We start from the raw sequence: 16,419 nt of genomic DNA on the forward strand, positions 1-16,419 counted from the left end.
AACACGTGGGCAGACGAGGAGAGAGCAGTAGGAGTAGCAGTGTTATCTGTGGTGATCCATGTTTCCGTCAGTGCCAAGAAGTCGAGGGACTGGAGGGAAGCATAGGCTGAGATGAACTCTGCCTTGTTGGCCGCAGAGACCTGGAACTCCACGTGGTTCGTGCGCGCTGGGACCACCAGGTTAGGGTGGCCGCGGCCACGCGGTGTGAAGCGTTTGTATGGTCTGTGCAGAGAGGAGAGAACAGGGATAGACAGACACATAGTTGACAGGCTACAGAAGAGGCTACGCTAATGCAAAGGAGATTGGAATGACAAGTGGACTACACGTCTCGAATGTTCAGAAAGTTAAGCTTACGTTGCAAAAATCTTATTGACTAAAATGATTAAAATGATAGAGTACTGCTGAAGTAGGCTAGCTAGCAGTGGCTGCGTTGTTGACTTTGTTTGAAAGTGTAGCTGGCTAGGTAACCACGATAACTGGCTAGATAATTACTCTAAACTACACAATTATCTTAGATACAAGGACAGCAAAGACAACTATGTAGCTAGCTAACACTACACTAATCAAATCGTTCCGTTGTAATGTAATAGTTTCTACAGTGCTGCTATTCGGTAGAAGTTGGCTAGCTAGCAGTGTTGACTAGGTAGGAGAACGGCAGCGCGGCGGACGAAAATAGCTGGCTAGCTAACCGATAATTACTCTAAACTACACAATTATCTTAGATACAGAGACAACAAAGACAACTATGTAGCTAGCTAACACTACACTAATCAAGTCGTTCCGTTGTTCCGTTGAATGTAATAGTTTCTACAGTGCTGCTATTCGGTGGCTAGCTGGCTATCTAGCTTTGTTGACTACGCTACGTTACGTTAGAAGGACGAAAATAGCTGGCTAGCTAACCTAGATAATTACTCTAAACTACACAATTATCTTTGATACAAAGACGGCTATGTAGCTAGCTAAGATCAAACAAATCAAACCGTTGTACTGTAATGAAATTAAATTAAATGTAATACTACCTGTGGAGCGAAGCGGACCAACGTGTTAGAGTGATAGTTTTTTTGTGCGTATAGAACATTTCTGGGATCTTTTATTTCAGCTCATGGAACATGAGACCACACTTTACATGTTGCATTCATATTTTTGTTCAGTGCAATTGGAGTACAATACAACTGGTTAACACTGCACACCCGATATTCTGTAACCACCTATGTTATTTTAAGTTAGTTAAATGTTTTTCCCTTTTGTGAAAAATGTATTTTCCCTGCAGCAATGTCTATGTCTATATAAAGTTCTGTGAAAGTTGATGACCCTCATTCAGTCTGTACTGTGTGTGGTCTCCCTCCAGCCCCGGCTGTATGTACAGGTAAGGAGCCGTGCTCTGGGTTCAGTGCTGACCTCTGAGAGTGTCCAGGACGATTTGTCCCTGGCCAGAGTGTCCCTGTCCCCGGCCTGCTCTCTGGACACCCAGCGCTGGCTCTTCACCGGAGGGCTGCTCTGCTGCAAGGTATGTGTGTGTGTGCTCAAGTTTTGTCAACCTTTTTTTTTTTTTTTTTTCTTTTCTCCCCAATTTTCGTGGTATCCAATCGCTAGTAATTACTATCTTGTCTCATCGCTACAACTCCCGTACGGGCTCGCGAGAGACGAAGGTCGAAAGTCATGCGTCCTCCGAAGCACAACCCAACCAAGCCGCACTGCTTCTTTAACACAGCGCGCCTCCAACCCGGAAGCCAGCCGCACCAATGTGTCGGAGGAAACACCGTGCACCTGGCCCCCTTGGTTAGCACGCACTGCGCCCAGCCCGCCACAGGAGTCGCTGGAGCGCGATGAGACAAGGAAATCCCTACCGGCCAAACCCTCCCTTACCCGGACGACGCTAGCCCAATTGTGCGTCGCCCCACGGACCTCCCGGTCGCGGCCGGCTGCGACAGAGCCTGGGGGCGAACCCAGAGACTCTGGTGGCGCAGTTAGCACTGCGATGCAGTGCTCTAGACCACTGCGCCACCCGGGAGGCCCCAGTTTTGTCAACCTTTAAGCAAAACTAACATGGGAACATTCTGGGAAATATGCAAATAAAAGTGAAATCAGTCATCTACGAAATGGATTGACTGTTTCCCCCAAGCTGAGGTCTGCAGCCAGCCAGTGATCACTCCACAGTTTGTCATGGTGTCTCCCAACTGTACATTAGCTGCTGCTAATTATAGTAATTAAGTGGGTGGTTACATTTGTCATATTTCACACATGTGCAAGCGCATATGTGAATTGGAAATTATTATTTTTTTGCCTAACCAACTCCCTCTGAGAGTGGGGTCAGAGCCAGGGATTAGCCATTATTGACGGCGACCATGGAGCAATTCAGATTAAGTGCCTTGCTCAAGAGCACAGACAGATTTTTCACCTTGTCTGCTCTGGGATTTGAACCAGCAACCTTTCGGTTACTGGTCCAGCGTACAGTATCTGTGTGATATTGACCTGTTGTGTGTTGTCTGTAGGCTAGTAAGGCGTGTCTGTCAGTGATCGGAGGGAAGGCCACAGTGGGGGCCAGAGTGGCCCTGTGGGCAGAGCATGGACGCACACACCAGAGATGGAGCCTGAACCACAACGGAACCATCTCTTCCCATCTCAACCACAAACTAGTACTGGACTTCAGAGGTGAGACAATAGAGATCCACTATAATTTATGGTCATTGATAAACACTGACATAGTGGAGATCAGGTTTCTGTTGTGTACTGCTGCTGAACTCATCTACCGTATGCTATACATAGTGAAGGATCTATTTTGAGATCAATACAACCATTTTTGGAGAGCCATCTCAGAAAAGAGCTAGATATCATATTGTATAGAATTAGTTATTGGGGGAACCATCATGAAATGCTGTTTGCTTTCCAGTTCTTCTGCAAACACAAATCTTTAGAAAAAAACATGGACATAACTTATTTTCAGTTGTCTATTAGACGCAGTAAAAGAAAGATTGTCCCCTAAAAGGAACAATTTGTGTCATGTCTTTCAGGTAGAACAAGTTTCGAGAGGGACCACCTGGTTGTCAATGAATTTGCTGCTGATCAGGCCACACAGTTCTGGGACATGGAGTTGGTCTAGAAGAAAACTCCTGCCAAAGCCATGAGGCATCCCAGTGCAGTATGGGAGATGTTTGTTGTGGTGTTTGTTTCTATCCTGGCAGAGCACTTCTCCCAGCCATCTGGCCCATGTGTCCATGACAAACGAGCAAGAAGCATCGCGTTCATTTCCTGTGTCATTTTTTGCTTGATCTCAGGACCCAGAAACCATTGCAGCGGCACTGACACACAGAGTAGCGATACAGAATCCAATCGTCTTTCTCTACTTGAACATGTCAGTGTGGCACTTAAGTCTAAAGCTAATGTGTAGACAGTTAAGAACTGACAGGGGAATTTAAAGCCAAAACTACAGGATCAAGGCAGTTGAGCAATCACATAAAGGTTATGATAACTACCACTACTACACCATTTAAATAGAATGGAAGTCAGTCAGCCAGTCTTTAACTTAATGGGCTTACTGCTCTGTCTGAGGCAATATAATGTAGCTTATTAGCTTCTATTTCTGATATATTTTCTCAAGCACATTTGCACTACCAAGATTTTCACGTGAAATGCGGCCAACATCTTGTTTTTTCTCTCTCGATGATGTCAAGGAATTTGCTGCTGTGAGCTACCCTGGTCCTTAAAATATCATGTCACCACTAACTGCCACTAGCCCATGGTAAAATAGTCAGCGGCACTCTACAAATGTGTTCAGCGGGAGTGTTTTAAAAGAGCGTTGGGTTATTTCACTGGAGCAAAAGGTGCAGAACCTTAATATATATGTATGATATTCAGGAATAGATGTAATAAAATATTTCTAAAATAATTGATGTCCATAAAGATGAGATGACAGTGTACAGTTGAGGCAAGCTGATGATTAATAATGAAGATGTTTATGTTTTTAAATCTGTGAATAATATTAAAGGTTAATGTCATATCTGTTCACTGGCTGTGGGTTGTTATTCAAAGGTTCTGAGAACTACAGCTGATTGGGAGTAAGCAATTGACAGGTAATTGCATTCAGTACATTTTCACAGGATACACTCAGAAGAAATGCAAGATTTTCAAAGTCATTAAATGATCTTAATTCTGAATGTACCAAAGGTCCATAGTTCCAAATGGCTTTTTGCAAATCATAGAGATAATACCACAATGTGGTGCATTAAGTAAGCCTAACTGTGCCCTTGCTGCATACATCTTTTGTGCCCTTTTTTTGAGTCACACATTCCAAGCATGAACAATGATTTCTGAAAATGTTTGCCTGCGGTGGCAGTGCATGGTATACACACAGGCTATTCATGTTTCTGATGGAGACCGATCATTTGCCAGTGTGAGTCAGTAGTCCGGTTTGCCTGGATGACTAACAGTAACTTCCACAGTAGTCACAATACAGTACAGACGTTTGCCTGGGCTGATCCAACTGTGTACCTCATTGTCCTCACATTGGACACCGCTGAACAATAGCAGGCCTTGTAATGGAAAAATACTGTCACTATAACAGACCAACAATGTGCCATCTAACTGAAAGGTTTGTTTATTTAATAAATTGTGTACACACAGGCACATTTATCATGATCAATTTTGAGACTTGGCACCAGTTGAAATGTCACATTAGATTTACAGTAATATCTGATCTGTAAGCCTGGAGATTCAATTGTCATTTGTAATGTGTGATAACATCATGTTCTCAAATATCTAACTCCCACACACTTGTTTTTTCGTGACCAACGAAAACAGAGCCTTCGTGCAAGATTTGGTTCTGCGTCGCCAAGATTTCACATGTACCAGTAATTAAACAATGTTTAAATAAATTAAGCACACGCTCCAGAGTGACAGGGCAAGGTAGACTGTGAACTGCTAGAATTGGCTGATTGCTGGGTTTGCACTCCTCTAGCTCCATCTATTGGCAAGATCTGTTTCTGGCTGGTTGAACAATTTTTTAAGGAACATAATATAACACCCATTCACTAAAATGCTTAAAAGGCCAATAGTGTCACGTTCCTGACCGGTTTTCTGTTTTGTATGTGTTTGACGGTCAGGGCGTGAGTTTGGGTGGGTAGTCTGTTGTGTGTTTCTATGTTTGTTAAGGGTGACCTGATATGGCTCTCAATTAGAGGCAGGTGGTTTTCATTTCCTCTGATTGAGAGCCATATTAAGGTAGGTGTTTTCACACTGTTTGTTTGTGGGTGGTTGTCTCCTGTGTCTGTGTTATGTTACTCCACATGGGACTGTTTCGGTTTTGTTTGTTCGGTTTATGTAGTCTGTTCCTGTTTTCATGCGCTCTTCGTTATATGTAAGTTCTTATGTTCAGGTGCGTCTACGTTATTTGTTGTTTTGTAGTTAATCAAGTATAGTTCGTTTTTTGTCTTGTTTGAATAAATAATATGTCATCACACAACGCTGCATTTTGGTTCAATCCCTGCTCCTCCTCTTCGGATGAAGAGGAGGAGGAAAGCCGTTACAAATAGGCTGTTGAAACGATAATGCCTTTTCCCTGCCGCTGTTTTGGTAAAAAGCTCAGGGATGGGGCTGGAGAAATGTACTCACTCAAATTCATAGACAGAGCTATGGATGCTAGGACATCCAAATTATAGTTTTAACCATGTTTTGGAGGCTATACAGTGTTATACATTGTTTACAAACATTGGAATTGATAAAGAGTATATTTTGGGGTCCAACAGTTATACTAAGCATTTATATGTTATATTCAAGAATCAATGGGTACATATCAATTTATAAATCAAAGAAATTATGTAGCAACTGCTGATTGACACTTTATACTATGGCAAATACTTTCCCAAAAAATTCAAACAAAACAACGTGCACAAAAGACTTCCAAATCCATACTCCTTTATAAATCATTTTTACTTGGAAAATTACAATAAAATACAAAGTACTTTTTACAAACTCTTCTCCAAACTACCTTCTTGAAAGATAAAATAATGCATTAGCAGAATAAGCCTACCATCTCCAAATGAATCTATCTGCAAGGTGGTCATTAAAATGTGGATACAGAAGTCATCACATTGTAAATGCCTTCATTTTAGTTGCCCATTCAACATACTGGCATCCCTGCAAATATTCATGTCTTATCAAGAGACTGACAGTACTATGAAATAATAAGACTGAAAATTGTAATTGTTATAAATTGGTAATAACTAGTGACATCGTGGGAGTTACCTTTTTGCCTCCCAAATTTTACAGCATTTCTTTCATAAATGGCAAACCACTGAATGTGCCCCAGTTGCCAAATGTGTGCAATTGTTTTAGATTGTCAGAGAGAGAAAAAATATATTTTATATAATAAATATAATTGGTTACTATTTAAGTATTATAGTCACTCCCAAATAACATCACATTTTCAGTGTACACGCTAACCTGATAAAATAATTTCCTAATTTCACTCAAGTAAAACATGACATAAAACAGTATCTGAGAAATACAAGTGCTTCCTTGGGTTACTAGGGACAATAGCTCAAGAAACACCATTTTAGACTGAGGAAAACAATGGGTGTTCATTTTACAAATGAACCCTAACTTAAATAACTACTAAGTCAACATCTTTAAGAGATAAATTACAAAACATAAGGACCTAGTAATTTAAATTAACTCTTCATTCAGTGAATGTGATGTTCATACCAAAAACAGCACATACAGTACTTGTAATGTTGAAACATTCTCCAATGTTAAACTTAGATTTAGGCACTGAGTGTGTTTGATTTTCACAAAAGTGTGTCCCGGATGGACGGAGTTGACACTTCATTTAGAAATTGGCAGTGCCGATTGTCAACTTTATCTTTCACTGTTGCTGTGACAAAGATCCTGACAGCTAGCATTGAGTAACAAGTGTCAATGGCACAAAATGAAACTGCACTCACAATAAAGCCAATCCTACTTGAACCATTCAACACTAACCATATCTGAATTCACCTATTACTTCATAAATGGCCCATCATTGTTTTGCATTAAAATAGTTTTCGCAAAAAGTTAAATTTTGGAGACAGAAGACTGTATTTCCCAAATCACAGAAAATAAAAGGACAGACATCTAACCTACCTCACTGCACTACTTCAGGAGTGTGCTGTAGTAGAGTCAAAGATTTGTATAACTAAACCAAGATAGACCACAGCCTGTCGTTTCCAATGGGAAAAAGTGAGTCATAGTGGGAAGAACAAGCAAGGAGGTGGGCAGAGCCAAGCACGAGCTAGCGAGATCCTATTAGCCTGTTCTAGCAAACATCTGCATATTTATTTTAAGGAACTCCTACTCTGTGAAGTGCGTGTGTGCAATAACTTAATTCGCCTTTGCACTCCTAAACAATGCCATTTTTTACAACTTTGGCGAAGATTGAAGTCTACAAAACGTAGTCCACTCTGTTCATAACAGATTCTAGTTTTGGGAACAGAAAATTGTATTGAGATAAATGTTTCATTGATGAGAAAATATGCAGAATGTCAGCCAAAATCCATCTTGTTGCATGTTCTCCCACTGCCGGTCACTCGGCTTCCTCTCACTACCATATTGGGTAGTGAGTGGAAACGCCAAGTGGATGCGTCACAGTTATACATCCGGTGAAATATCTGTCTCATTGTTCTATCTGTGGTAAGGTGCTTTGATTTTGTATTTGGCTGTTAATCCATTCAAAACAAAATAGGCTAAACTAAACTACATATTCATAAATCCTTTGAGGGAGAAACTTAATTCAATATATCATCATAACAAGTATGGTGGTCCTTAATTTAACCAAATATGTCTGGTCCTTAAAATGGTGTCTATTGCAGTCATCGCAGGATAGACTGGTGGTCGTGCAACTCGCTGACTAAAAGCTAAGCAGGGCCGGGTTCAAATCAATTCAAATTCAGGAAGTTTGTTGAGAGTTCAAGTCATGAACCAGAAGTGTTCTCATTGAAAACGCAAATTTTTCCAAATCACAAAACGAGATTCAACAAAATGCCTTAAGTGAATTGGGCCCGACCCGGATGCTAAGTGCAGTGTGTGTTAGGTCATCATGGAGGAGCTCATCATGGGGGAGCTCTGCAGGACTGAGTTCTGCTCAAAACACACTCTCTTCAGTGGTGGCGCTCCAGAACACTCCTCTTCCTCCTGTGTGGGGAAATACAGCCAGGTTTGTTTGAATCCATGTTTTATCAGTTTAATGTATGCTGTTCTGAGTATATTGTTGGACAACCTATGAGTCTGATGTGGTGTATTAAACAGTCTTGAAAGTAAATCGGTTGAGTGACAAAGCTGTGGTGTCAAAGTGGAATGATCATTGAGATATTAGATGTGCTTTACCTGAGCAGTGAGGGGCAACAGGTCCTCTTTAATCAGCAATGGAGGTTCATCAGCCAATTCACTTGGCAATGACGAATCTGACAACCAAAAATGTATATTTACTTAACCTCTAAATAATCAGAAGATATTTTTGATCTTATTGAAATCAGAAAAATGGAATAAGTGTGCACATTTGCATGTGCGTGTGTGCATCTGTCGGTCTGTCTGCCTATCTCACCCTCCATGATCTCCTGGCCCAGAGTGGGGGGCTGGGAGTCGTCTGTGCGGAAGTCACACAGATTCTTCGGGCTAAGAGGTTCACTGAGCTGGGGGCTGGAGTTACTGCTGCTGTCCACTTTGGGCTGGTACACATCAGAAAAGGAGCTCTGGTTACTGTTCTCATCTGGGGAGGAAGAGAGTACAGGAAATAGGAGGAAATGTCAAAAGCTCAAGGCCAGTACATGGTGAGGTCATATGTCACTCAAAACGGTTTTACATCCTTACCATGAAAATCCAGAAGACTTGAGTGTGGGTTTTCTGAGGCTGGATCCGTGGAGAAGCGATTCAGCTCCCTGACTGCCCCAACCGGGACTGCCTTACTCTTCTCCTTCTACAAGAAGAGAAATCAAATTCAGACACTGCATTTTTAGGTAGCAACACATTAGAAACTGACATAGCTAGCTTATTAAATAAGAAAATAACTTGCTTCCTTTGTATCCACCACTGGGACCCATTTGAATATCCTTAAAGATGTGTCCCCGACAGTCACCCATTTCTTCTCCCTGTAGAAAACAATGTGATTGCACTCCATTACATTCAAATGGTTCAAGGGTCAAGTGCACCTGTTGAAATATCCCTTCCATAGAGTGAGATGCTATTAGTGAAAGCTGCTACAAATGAGCGAGGATACACCTCACTGGCTATGGTTGGCTAGCATCTTATTGATTACTACATGACTGTCACTACATACTTGCTTCCTAGTCTGTCTGTCAATTCATATTAGAAAGCTAGCTAACTAGGTTTACTCAAATCCTAATTTTGGGTCCGCCTCTTGATGAAAAGCCACTTGTCTTGAGGGAAAAAGCTTCACAGTGATTCTCATTGGCTGTGCTCTCGGTCTTTCACTGTCATTTTGTCTCAAACCACGCCTCCCTGTCGCTGAACTTTGTATATGCAATCTTTTATGATCTTTCACACAAATAAACAGTGTTGTGCTTACCATCTTCTGACCCTCTCAATGACCGCCATGACCTTCTTCATGTCATCTTTAGCACGGCTTCGTGTCTCAGCGCGAACCGAGCGTCCAGACATGTTTGTGCTTGGTTTTAGTTTGATTTGCCTCCGACAGACTGTTAAACCACAGACAGAAGGGGTAACCCAGACACGTCACAGTGGCTATAAAGCTGAAGCATCCGTTTAAAACGTTTTCTCACCACCAAATATGGTAGTGAGAGGAAGTCCAGTCGCGGGTAGTTGGTTAAGTATGGAACTAGGTGAAACAGAGCCAGCATTCTGCTAATTTTCTCAACGATGAAACATCTGATCTCAAAACATTTTTCTGTTCCCAAAACTACAATCTGTTACGAACACAGTGCACTAAGTTGTAGATGTGACACTTGCGTTGTTTAGGAGTGCAAGGTCGAATTGAGTTTGCGCACTTCAGTAAATATGCAAATATAAGCAACAACGCGCCAATGGGATCTCGCTAGCTAGTGCTTGGCTTTGCCCACCTCCTTGCTAATTCTGCCCACAATGCTTAATTTGCTCTCTGTAAACGACACCGATGAACTATCTTGGTTTAGTTATAAATACTTTGGTTTAGCTTTTAAGCTCTCCGTCCTGCCCCGACTCTCGCGAGCTTTCGGGATCCATTCACTTCATGTTCTCATAGAACGCCCTCCCTAAATTCGCATGTGTTACGTGAAGTTACCAGCTGGGGTCACTTGTTACATTGTAGTTACACTGAGCTTTATTGTTAGTTTAGGAACCGTAGAAAGACAAGACACCCCAGCAGGATTCTGGTCCTATTATCAAATTAAATTGTATTTGTCACATGCGCCAAATACCGTGAAATGCTTACTTACTAGCCCTGAACTAACACTGCAGTTAAGAAAAATTTGAGTTAAGAAAATATTTAATAAATAAACTAAAGTAAAAAAGAGCGAAGGCTATATACAGGGGTTACCAGTACCGAATAAATGAGCGGGGTTACATGTAGGTACAACATTTTTATTACATTTTTAAAAAGGTACAAAGACCACCAGAGTCAAAGCAAATTCTCCTATAGTAGTATTACTGGTCGATGTAGAGGTAAGGTAACACATAGTATTCTTGATTTTTGGAGGCAGGCAGAGCATTCAGAAAACAAAACAGAGCCATATTTCTGTAGAAACACATGATTTATTAAAACCAGCATGCAAATGCCACATCCCTGACAGGAGTCGAATTGCAGGCCATTCTGTGAAGAGGCAGTGTGAGAGAGAAAAGGAGGAAGAGAGAGATAGAAAGAGGGATCTACACAGCCAGCCCGGGGGGTCTTTAGTTCTTTAGTCCTTGGGTGCCGTGAGCACAGTGTCTAGCGTGCTCTGCACCTCCTGTATCTGCTGCTGCAGCCTTTGTTTCATACCCTCGTTCTGGGCATTCTTCAGCATGGCTTGCATGTCCTGGATGGCTGCACGGTAGCCTGGCGCATTGTGGAACACACGTACCGCCCGGTCCCCGCTGCACACCAGGTAGCGGCTGTTGATGTCAAACCTCAGCTCGGTGATCTCCTCGCTGTGGACTCCGTGGAACTCCTCCTCCAGCTGACCAGTGGATGTGCTGTACATGGCCACGCTGCAGCTGTTGGAGATAGCCACCACGCGGGCATCTGGCGACAGGGCCACCCGGCTGCCTTCCGACGACTGGCAAGGCACCGACTTCAGGAGGTACGGGTCTTGTTGCTTTTTGTACTCCACGTCTGTGTCCCACAGCCGCCAAGTGCCGTCCTTGGAGACGGTGGCCATTCTGGGGGAAATCGGAGACAGCTTCAAATATCAATGGGGAATGTAATCATAATGTCATTCATGGAAATCAACCATTGATGTTTCGATAGGATACCAGACAATGCATACCTTACCTGCGTGAGTCGTTAGAGAAGGCAAAGGAGTGGACCCCTGCTGAATGGCCCTTCAGATCAAAGGCGCGGGTCACCTCTTTGAAGTCACCACCCTTCCCGAAGCACACTTCCCATACCTTCACGTCAGGAGTGAAGCCACAGGAAGCCACAAACCTGAAGACAGAACCATCCAAAACGTATTCACCCGAGAGCACTATTACATTAGCTACCACCCACCCACACACACTTAGGGGACTGTACTGACCTTCCACAGGGTGAAATGGCAGCGTAGGAGTTGGTCATCTGGTTGGTGATGATAGAGGCCAGTACCTCTCCTTTCAGGTCCCAGATGAGGATGTTGGTGTCGGTGGAGGCACTCATGATGAACTTGCCTGGAACACAGAAAACATATAAGGGAGAGCGATGAGAGTTTAGACAACAACTGGAACAAGGGTCTCTTCCATAACTTCTAACATTCATAACTTAAAAAAAAAAAATGCATATCACGCAGTCACGTCTTCCTGCCTTTTAATCATTCAGCCTGAATACATTTAGCCATCATACCCGTCTCTGCGATGCCGATATTGATGACATTGGCCTTGTGTTTCTGTGGGAAGTCTTCAGGGGCAGCTTTGAAAGTGAAGCTCCCATCATCCTTCTTGGTCATCTTGAAGATGCGAATGGTATCGCCGTTAGCCAGCCAAGTAATGAAGGCCCTTCATACCAAGACAGAGCAAGTATAGAAAGACAAGAGGCTCTATCCACCTATCTATATATACAGTTTAAGTCAGAAGTTTACATACACTTAGGTTGGAGTCATTAAAACCCATTTTCCAACCACTCCACAAATTTCTTGTTAACAAACTAGATTTGGCAAGTCATTTAGGACATCTACTTTGTGCATGACATGTGATTTTTCCAACAATTGTTTACTGACAGATTATTTCACTGTATCACAATTCCAGTGGGTCAGAAGTTTACATACACCAAGTTGATTGTGCCTTTAAACTGCTTGGAAAATTCCAGAAAATTATGTCATGGCTTTAGAAGCTTCTGATAGGCTTATTGACATCATTTGAGTCAATTGGAGGTGTACCTGTGGATGTATTTCAAGGCCTACCTTCAAACTCAGTGCCTCTTTGCTTGACATCATGGGAAAATCAAAAGAAATCAGCCAAGACATCAGACAAAAAAATTGTAGACCTCCACAAGTCTGGTTCATCCTTGGGAGCAATTTCCAAACACCTGAAGGTACCACATTCATCTGTACAAACAATAGTACACAAGTATAAACACCATGGGACCACGTAGCCGCCATACCGCTCAGGAAGGAGACGCGTTCTGTCTCCTAGAGTTGAACGTACTTTGACGCAAAAAGTGCAAATCAATCCCAGAACAACAGCAAAGGACCTTGTGGAGAAAACAGGTACAAACATATCTATATCCACAGTAAAATGAGTCCTATATCGACATAACCTGAAAGGCCGCTCAGCAAGGAAAAAGCCACTGCTCCAAAACCGCCATAAAAAAGCCAGACTACGGTTTGCAACTGCATATGGGAACAAAAATCGTACTTTTTGGAGAAATGTCCTCTGGTCTGATGAAACAAAAATAAAACTGTTTCGCCAAAATGACCATCGTTATGTTTGGAGGAAAAAGACCTCCCTTGCATGCCATAGAACCCCATCCCAACTGTGAAGCACAGGGGTTGCAGCATCATGTTGTGGGGGTGCTTTGCTGCAGGAGGGACTGGTGCACTTCACAAAATAGATGGCATCATGAGGAAAGAAAATTATGCGGATATATTGAAGCAACATCTCAAGACATCAGTCAGGAAGTTAAAGCTTGGTCGCAAATGGGTCTTCCAAATGGACAATGACCCCAAGCATACTTCCAAAGTTGTGGCAAAATGTCTTAAGGACAACAAAGACAAGCTATTGGAGTGGCCATCAGAACAAGGCAGAACTGAAAAAGCGTGTGCGAGCAAAGAGGCCTACAAACCTGACTCAGTTACACCAGCTCTGTCAGGAGGAATGGGCCAAAATTCTCCCAATTTATTGTGGGAAGCTTGTGGAAGGCTAACCAAAAAGTTTGACCCAAGTTAAACAATTTAAAGGCAATGCTACCAAATACTAATTGAGTGTATGTAAACTTCTAAACCACTGGGAATGTGATGAAAGAAATCAAAGCTGAAATAAATAATTCTCTCTACTATTATTCTGACATTTCACATTCTTAAAATAAAGTGGTGATCCTAACTGACCTAAGACAGGGAATTTTTACTCGGATTAAATGTCAGGAATTGTGAAAAACTGAGTTTAAATGTATATGGCTAAGGTGTATGTAAACTTCCGACTTCAACTGTACCCTTTTATGGACAAGAGTGTGTGCACACATATATATACACACCTTGAATCAGGGCTGAAACGGACCAGTGTGGCGTGGTCCAGCTCTACGTTGGCCCTCAAACATTTGTGGTCTCTGTCCAGGAATTCCTTGGTGCTCCATATCCTGACAGTGCGGTCGTCAGCACAGGTGGCTAGGTACTTTCCGTTGCTGCTGAAGTCCAGGGACGTCACTTTTCCACTGTGACTCTGGGGGGAGAAGAAAAAGAAAAAAGAGAGCGAGAGTGAGAGCGAGAGACGAGTGAGCCAAGCAATGATCAAGCATCCGATAATTCTGCAACGTCGTCACACACCACTGTCATTACATTATGTTCTGTGAACCTTGTTGGATGAGCACTACACAAGACTGTGGCCTGTGGGATGGTTTTTAGAATTGATTAGATAGGCAGAGTATGCCTAAATATGGCAAATATTAAGTTCACAGTATGTAAAGTGTGGCCCACCTTCAAGGATGATGCTAGGAGAGGGTGGCTGAAGGTGTGCTGCTGGGCTTTCTCCTTGCGAGGACGCTGTTGTTGTTTCTGTTTCTTGGCAGTGGGAGCCTTCACTGCATTTCTCTCTGCTGCAGGGGATGAATTGGCATCACATTACACAAGACGTTCAAGCAGACACTTTCTAGTACCTTCCATAGAGGCTAACCAAGATACACTACATGACCAAAAGTATGTGGACACCTGCTCGTCAAACATATCATTCTAAAATCATGGGCATTAATATGGAGTTGGTCCCCCTTTTGATGCTATAACAGCCTCCACTCTTCTGAGACAGATTTCCACTAGATGTTGGAACATTGCTGCGGGGACTTTCTTCCACTCAGCCACAAGAGCATTAGTAAGGTCGGGCACTGATGTTGGGCGATTAGGCGTGGCTCGCAGTCTGCGTTCCAATTCATCTAAGTTGCTTGATGGGGTTGAGGTCGGGGCTCTGTGCAGGCCAGTCAAGTTCTTCCACACCGATCTCGACAAACCATTTCTGTATGTACCTCGTTTTGTGCACATGGACATTGTCATGCTGATACAGGAAAGGGTCTTCCCCAAACTGTTGCCACAAAGTTGAAAGCACAGAGTCGTCTAGAATGTAATTGTATGCTGTAGTGTTAAGATTTCCCTTCACTGGAACTAAGGGGCATTGTCCAAACCATGAAAAACTGCCCTAGACCACTATTCCTCCTCCACCACACTTTACAGTTGGCACTATGCATTCGGGCAGGTAGCGTTCTCCTGGCATCCGCCAAACCCAGAGCCGTCCGTCGGACTGCTAGATGGTTAAGCGTGATTCATCACTCCAGAGAATGCGTTTCCACAGCTGAAGAGTCCAATGGTGGCGAGATTTACACCAGTCCAGCCGACGCTTGGCAATGCGCATGATGAACTTAGGCTTGTGTAAGGCTGCTCGGCCATTGAAACCCATTTCACAAAGCTCCCGATCAACAGTTCACGTGCTGACGTTGCTTCCAAAGGCAGTTTGGCACTTGGTAGTGAGTGTTGTAACCCAGTTCTGTGAGCTTGTGTGGCCTACCACTTCGCAGCTAAGCCGTTGTTGCTCCTAGACGTTTCCACTTCACAATAACAGCACTTACACTTGACTGGGGCAGCTCTAGCAGGGCAGAAATTTGACGAACTGACTTGTTGGAAAGGTGGCATCTTATGACGGTGCCACATTGAAAAGTCACTGAGCTCTCCAGTAAGGCCATTCTACAGCCAATGTTTGTCTTTTGAGATGGCTGTGTGCTTGATTTTATACACCTGTCAGCAACAGATGTGGCTGAATCCACTAATTTGAAGGTGTGTCCACATACTTTTGTATATATAGTGTAGGTAGCCTATAATTTGTTTCTCATTATCAAAATGTTCAGGTTGATTTCTCCTCTGGGAACCGTAAGATGTTGATTAATAAAACATCTGTAACAATAATACAATGTTTTGGTCACCATTTAATTCAAACGTTCTTCCATAACTTTTCCTCCAGCAACACCCCTTTATGGTTGGATACAGTTAAACTTTTTGGACCTGGTGCCAATACTTTTAAATTAGTACATATATTGTTACTATCGTAAAGGGCTGATATTACAGTGTGTGTAAGTTGCACCTGTTTGACACATTTACAGCTAGCTAAATTAATAGAATAGCAATCCATCGTGACAAGAAGACATATAATATGCAAACAAGTTAAGAGAGCAACTTACCAACTGAGTCTAATTCATTCTGCTCTAGTTGTTCACTTATTTCTCCTTTCTGCTTTCCCACTGCGACGGCGACCAAAATTATTAGCATTCCTATTAATAAGGTCAAGGCAAACAGAGCCGCAAACTCCATCTTCGCCGAGTTTGTGCCACGTTAGCACTAGCTATTCTAATATTACGGCTAACTGGCACGCTAGCTAGCAAACTCCTTTGACACAAGAGGCTCTTTAGCTACTTGCTCTGGCTGCAGCTTTGTTCAGCTAGCAATATAGTTGTATTTAAATAGTAACAATATTGTTGTCGTTATTAACTGTATGATAACGACTAATCTAACTTGCTTTACACATGCATTAAAAAAATCAGTTACTGAAGTCAGCAGCAGAGAACTTTGAGTTCTAACG

At 42.7% G+C, this 16,419-nt stretch overlaps 3 protein-coding genes across 4 annotated transcripts in view; 1 reads left to right on the forward strand and 2 right to left on the reverse strand.

The window, feature by feature from the left end:
* Positions 1-4,003, forward strand: part of LOC129818796 (uncharacterized) — an 80,990-nt gene extending 76,987 nt beyond the window's left edge. For both annotated transcript variants that reach the window (XM_055875047.1, XM_055875038.1), the window contains exons 20-22: positions 1,349-1,507; positions 2,493-2,652; positions 3,012-4,003. In XM_055875047.1, the coding sequence (XP_055731022.1) occupies positions 1,349-1,507; positions 2,493-2,652; positions 3,012-3,100 (408 nt within the window). In that variant the 3' untranslated portion in view covers positions 3,101-4,003. The remainder of the gene's footprint in view (positions 1-1,348; positions 1,508-2,492; positions 2,653-3,011) is intronic.
* Positions 4,004-5,907: 1,904 nt separating this feature from the next.
* Positions 5,908-9,930, reverse strand: LOC129818805 (B-cell CLL/lymphoma 7 protein family member B-A-like). Its single transcript, XM_055875060.1, has 6 exons — positions 9,554-9,930; positions 9,041-9,116; positions 8,839-8,944; positions 8,573-8,737; positions 8,356-8,432; positions 5,908-8,163 (listed from the first exon to the last, which is right to left on the reverse strand). Exons 1-6 carry the CDS (start codon positions 9,643-9,645, stop codon positions 8,059-8,061), a joined length of 621 nt encoding a protein of 206 aa, XP_055731035.1. The 5' UTR covers positions 9,646-9,930; the 3' UTR covers positions 5,908-8,058.
* Positions 9,931-10,542: 612 nt separating this feature from the next.
* Positions 10,543-16,404, reverse strand: LOC129818836 (transducin beta-like protein 2). Its single transcript, XM_055875102.1, has 7 exons — positions 16,022-16,404; positions 14,280-14,398; positions 13,841-14,025; positions 11,996-12,147; positions 11,697-11,823; positions 11,453-11,605; positions 10,543-11,340 (listed from the first exon to the last, which is right to left on the reverse strand). Exons 1-7 carry the CDS (start codon positions 16,149-16,151, stop codon positions 10,881-10,883), a joined length of 1,326 nt encoding a protein of 441 aa, XP_055731077.1. The 5' UTR covers positions 16,152-16,404; the 3' UTR covers positions 10,543-10,880.
* Positions 16,405-16,419: the final 15 nt, after the last annotated feature.

This window comes from Salvelinus fontinalis, chromosome 2 (assembly GCF_029448725.1).
Source record: "Salvelinus fontinalis isolate EN_2023a chromosome 2, ASM2944872v1, whole genome shotgun sequence".
NCBI lineage: Eukaryota > Metazoa > Chordata > Actinopteri > Salmoniformes > Salmonidae > Salvelinus > Salvelinus fontinalis.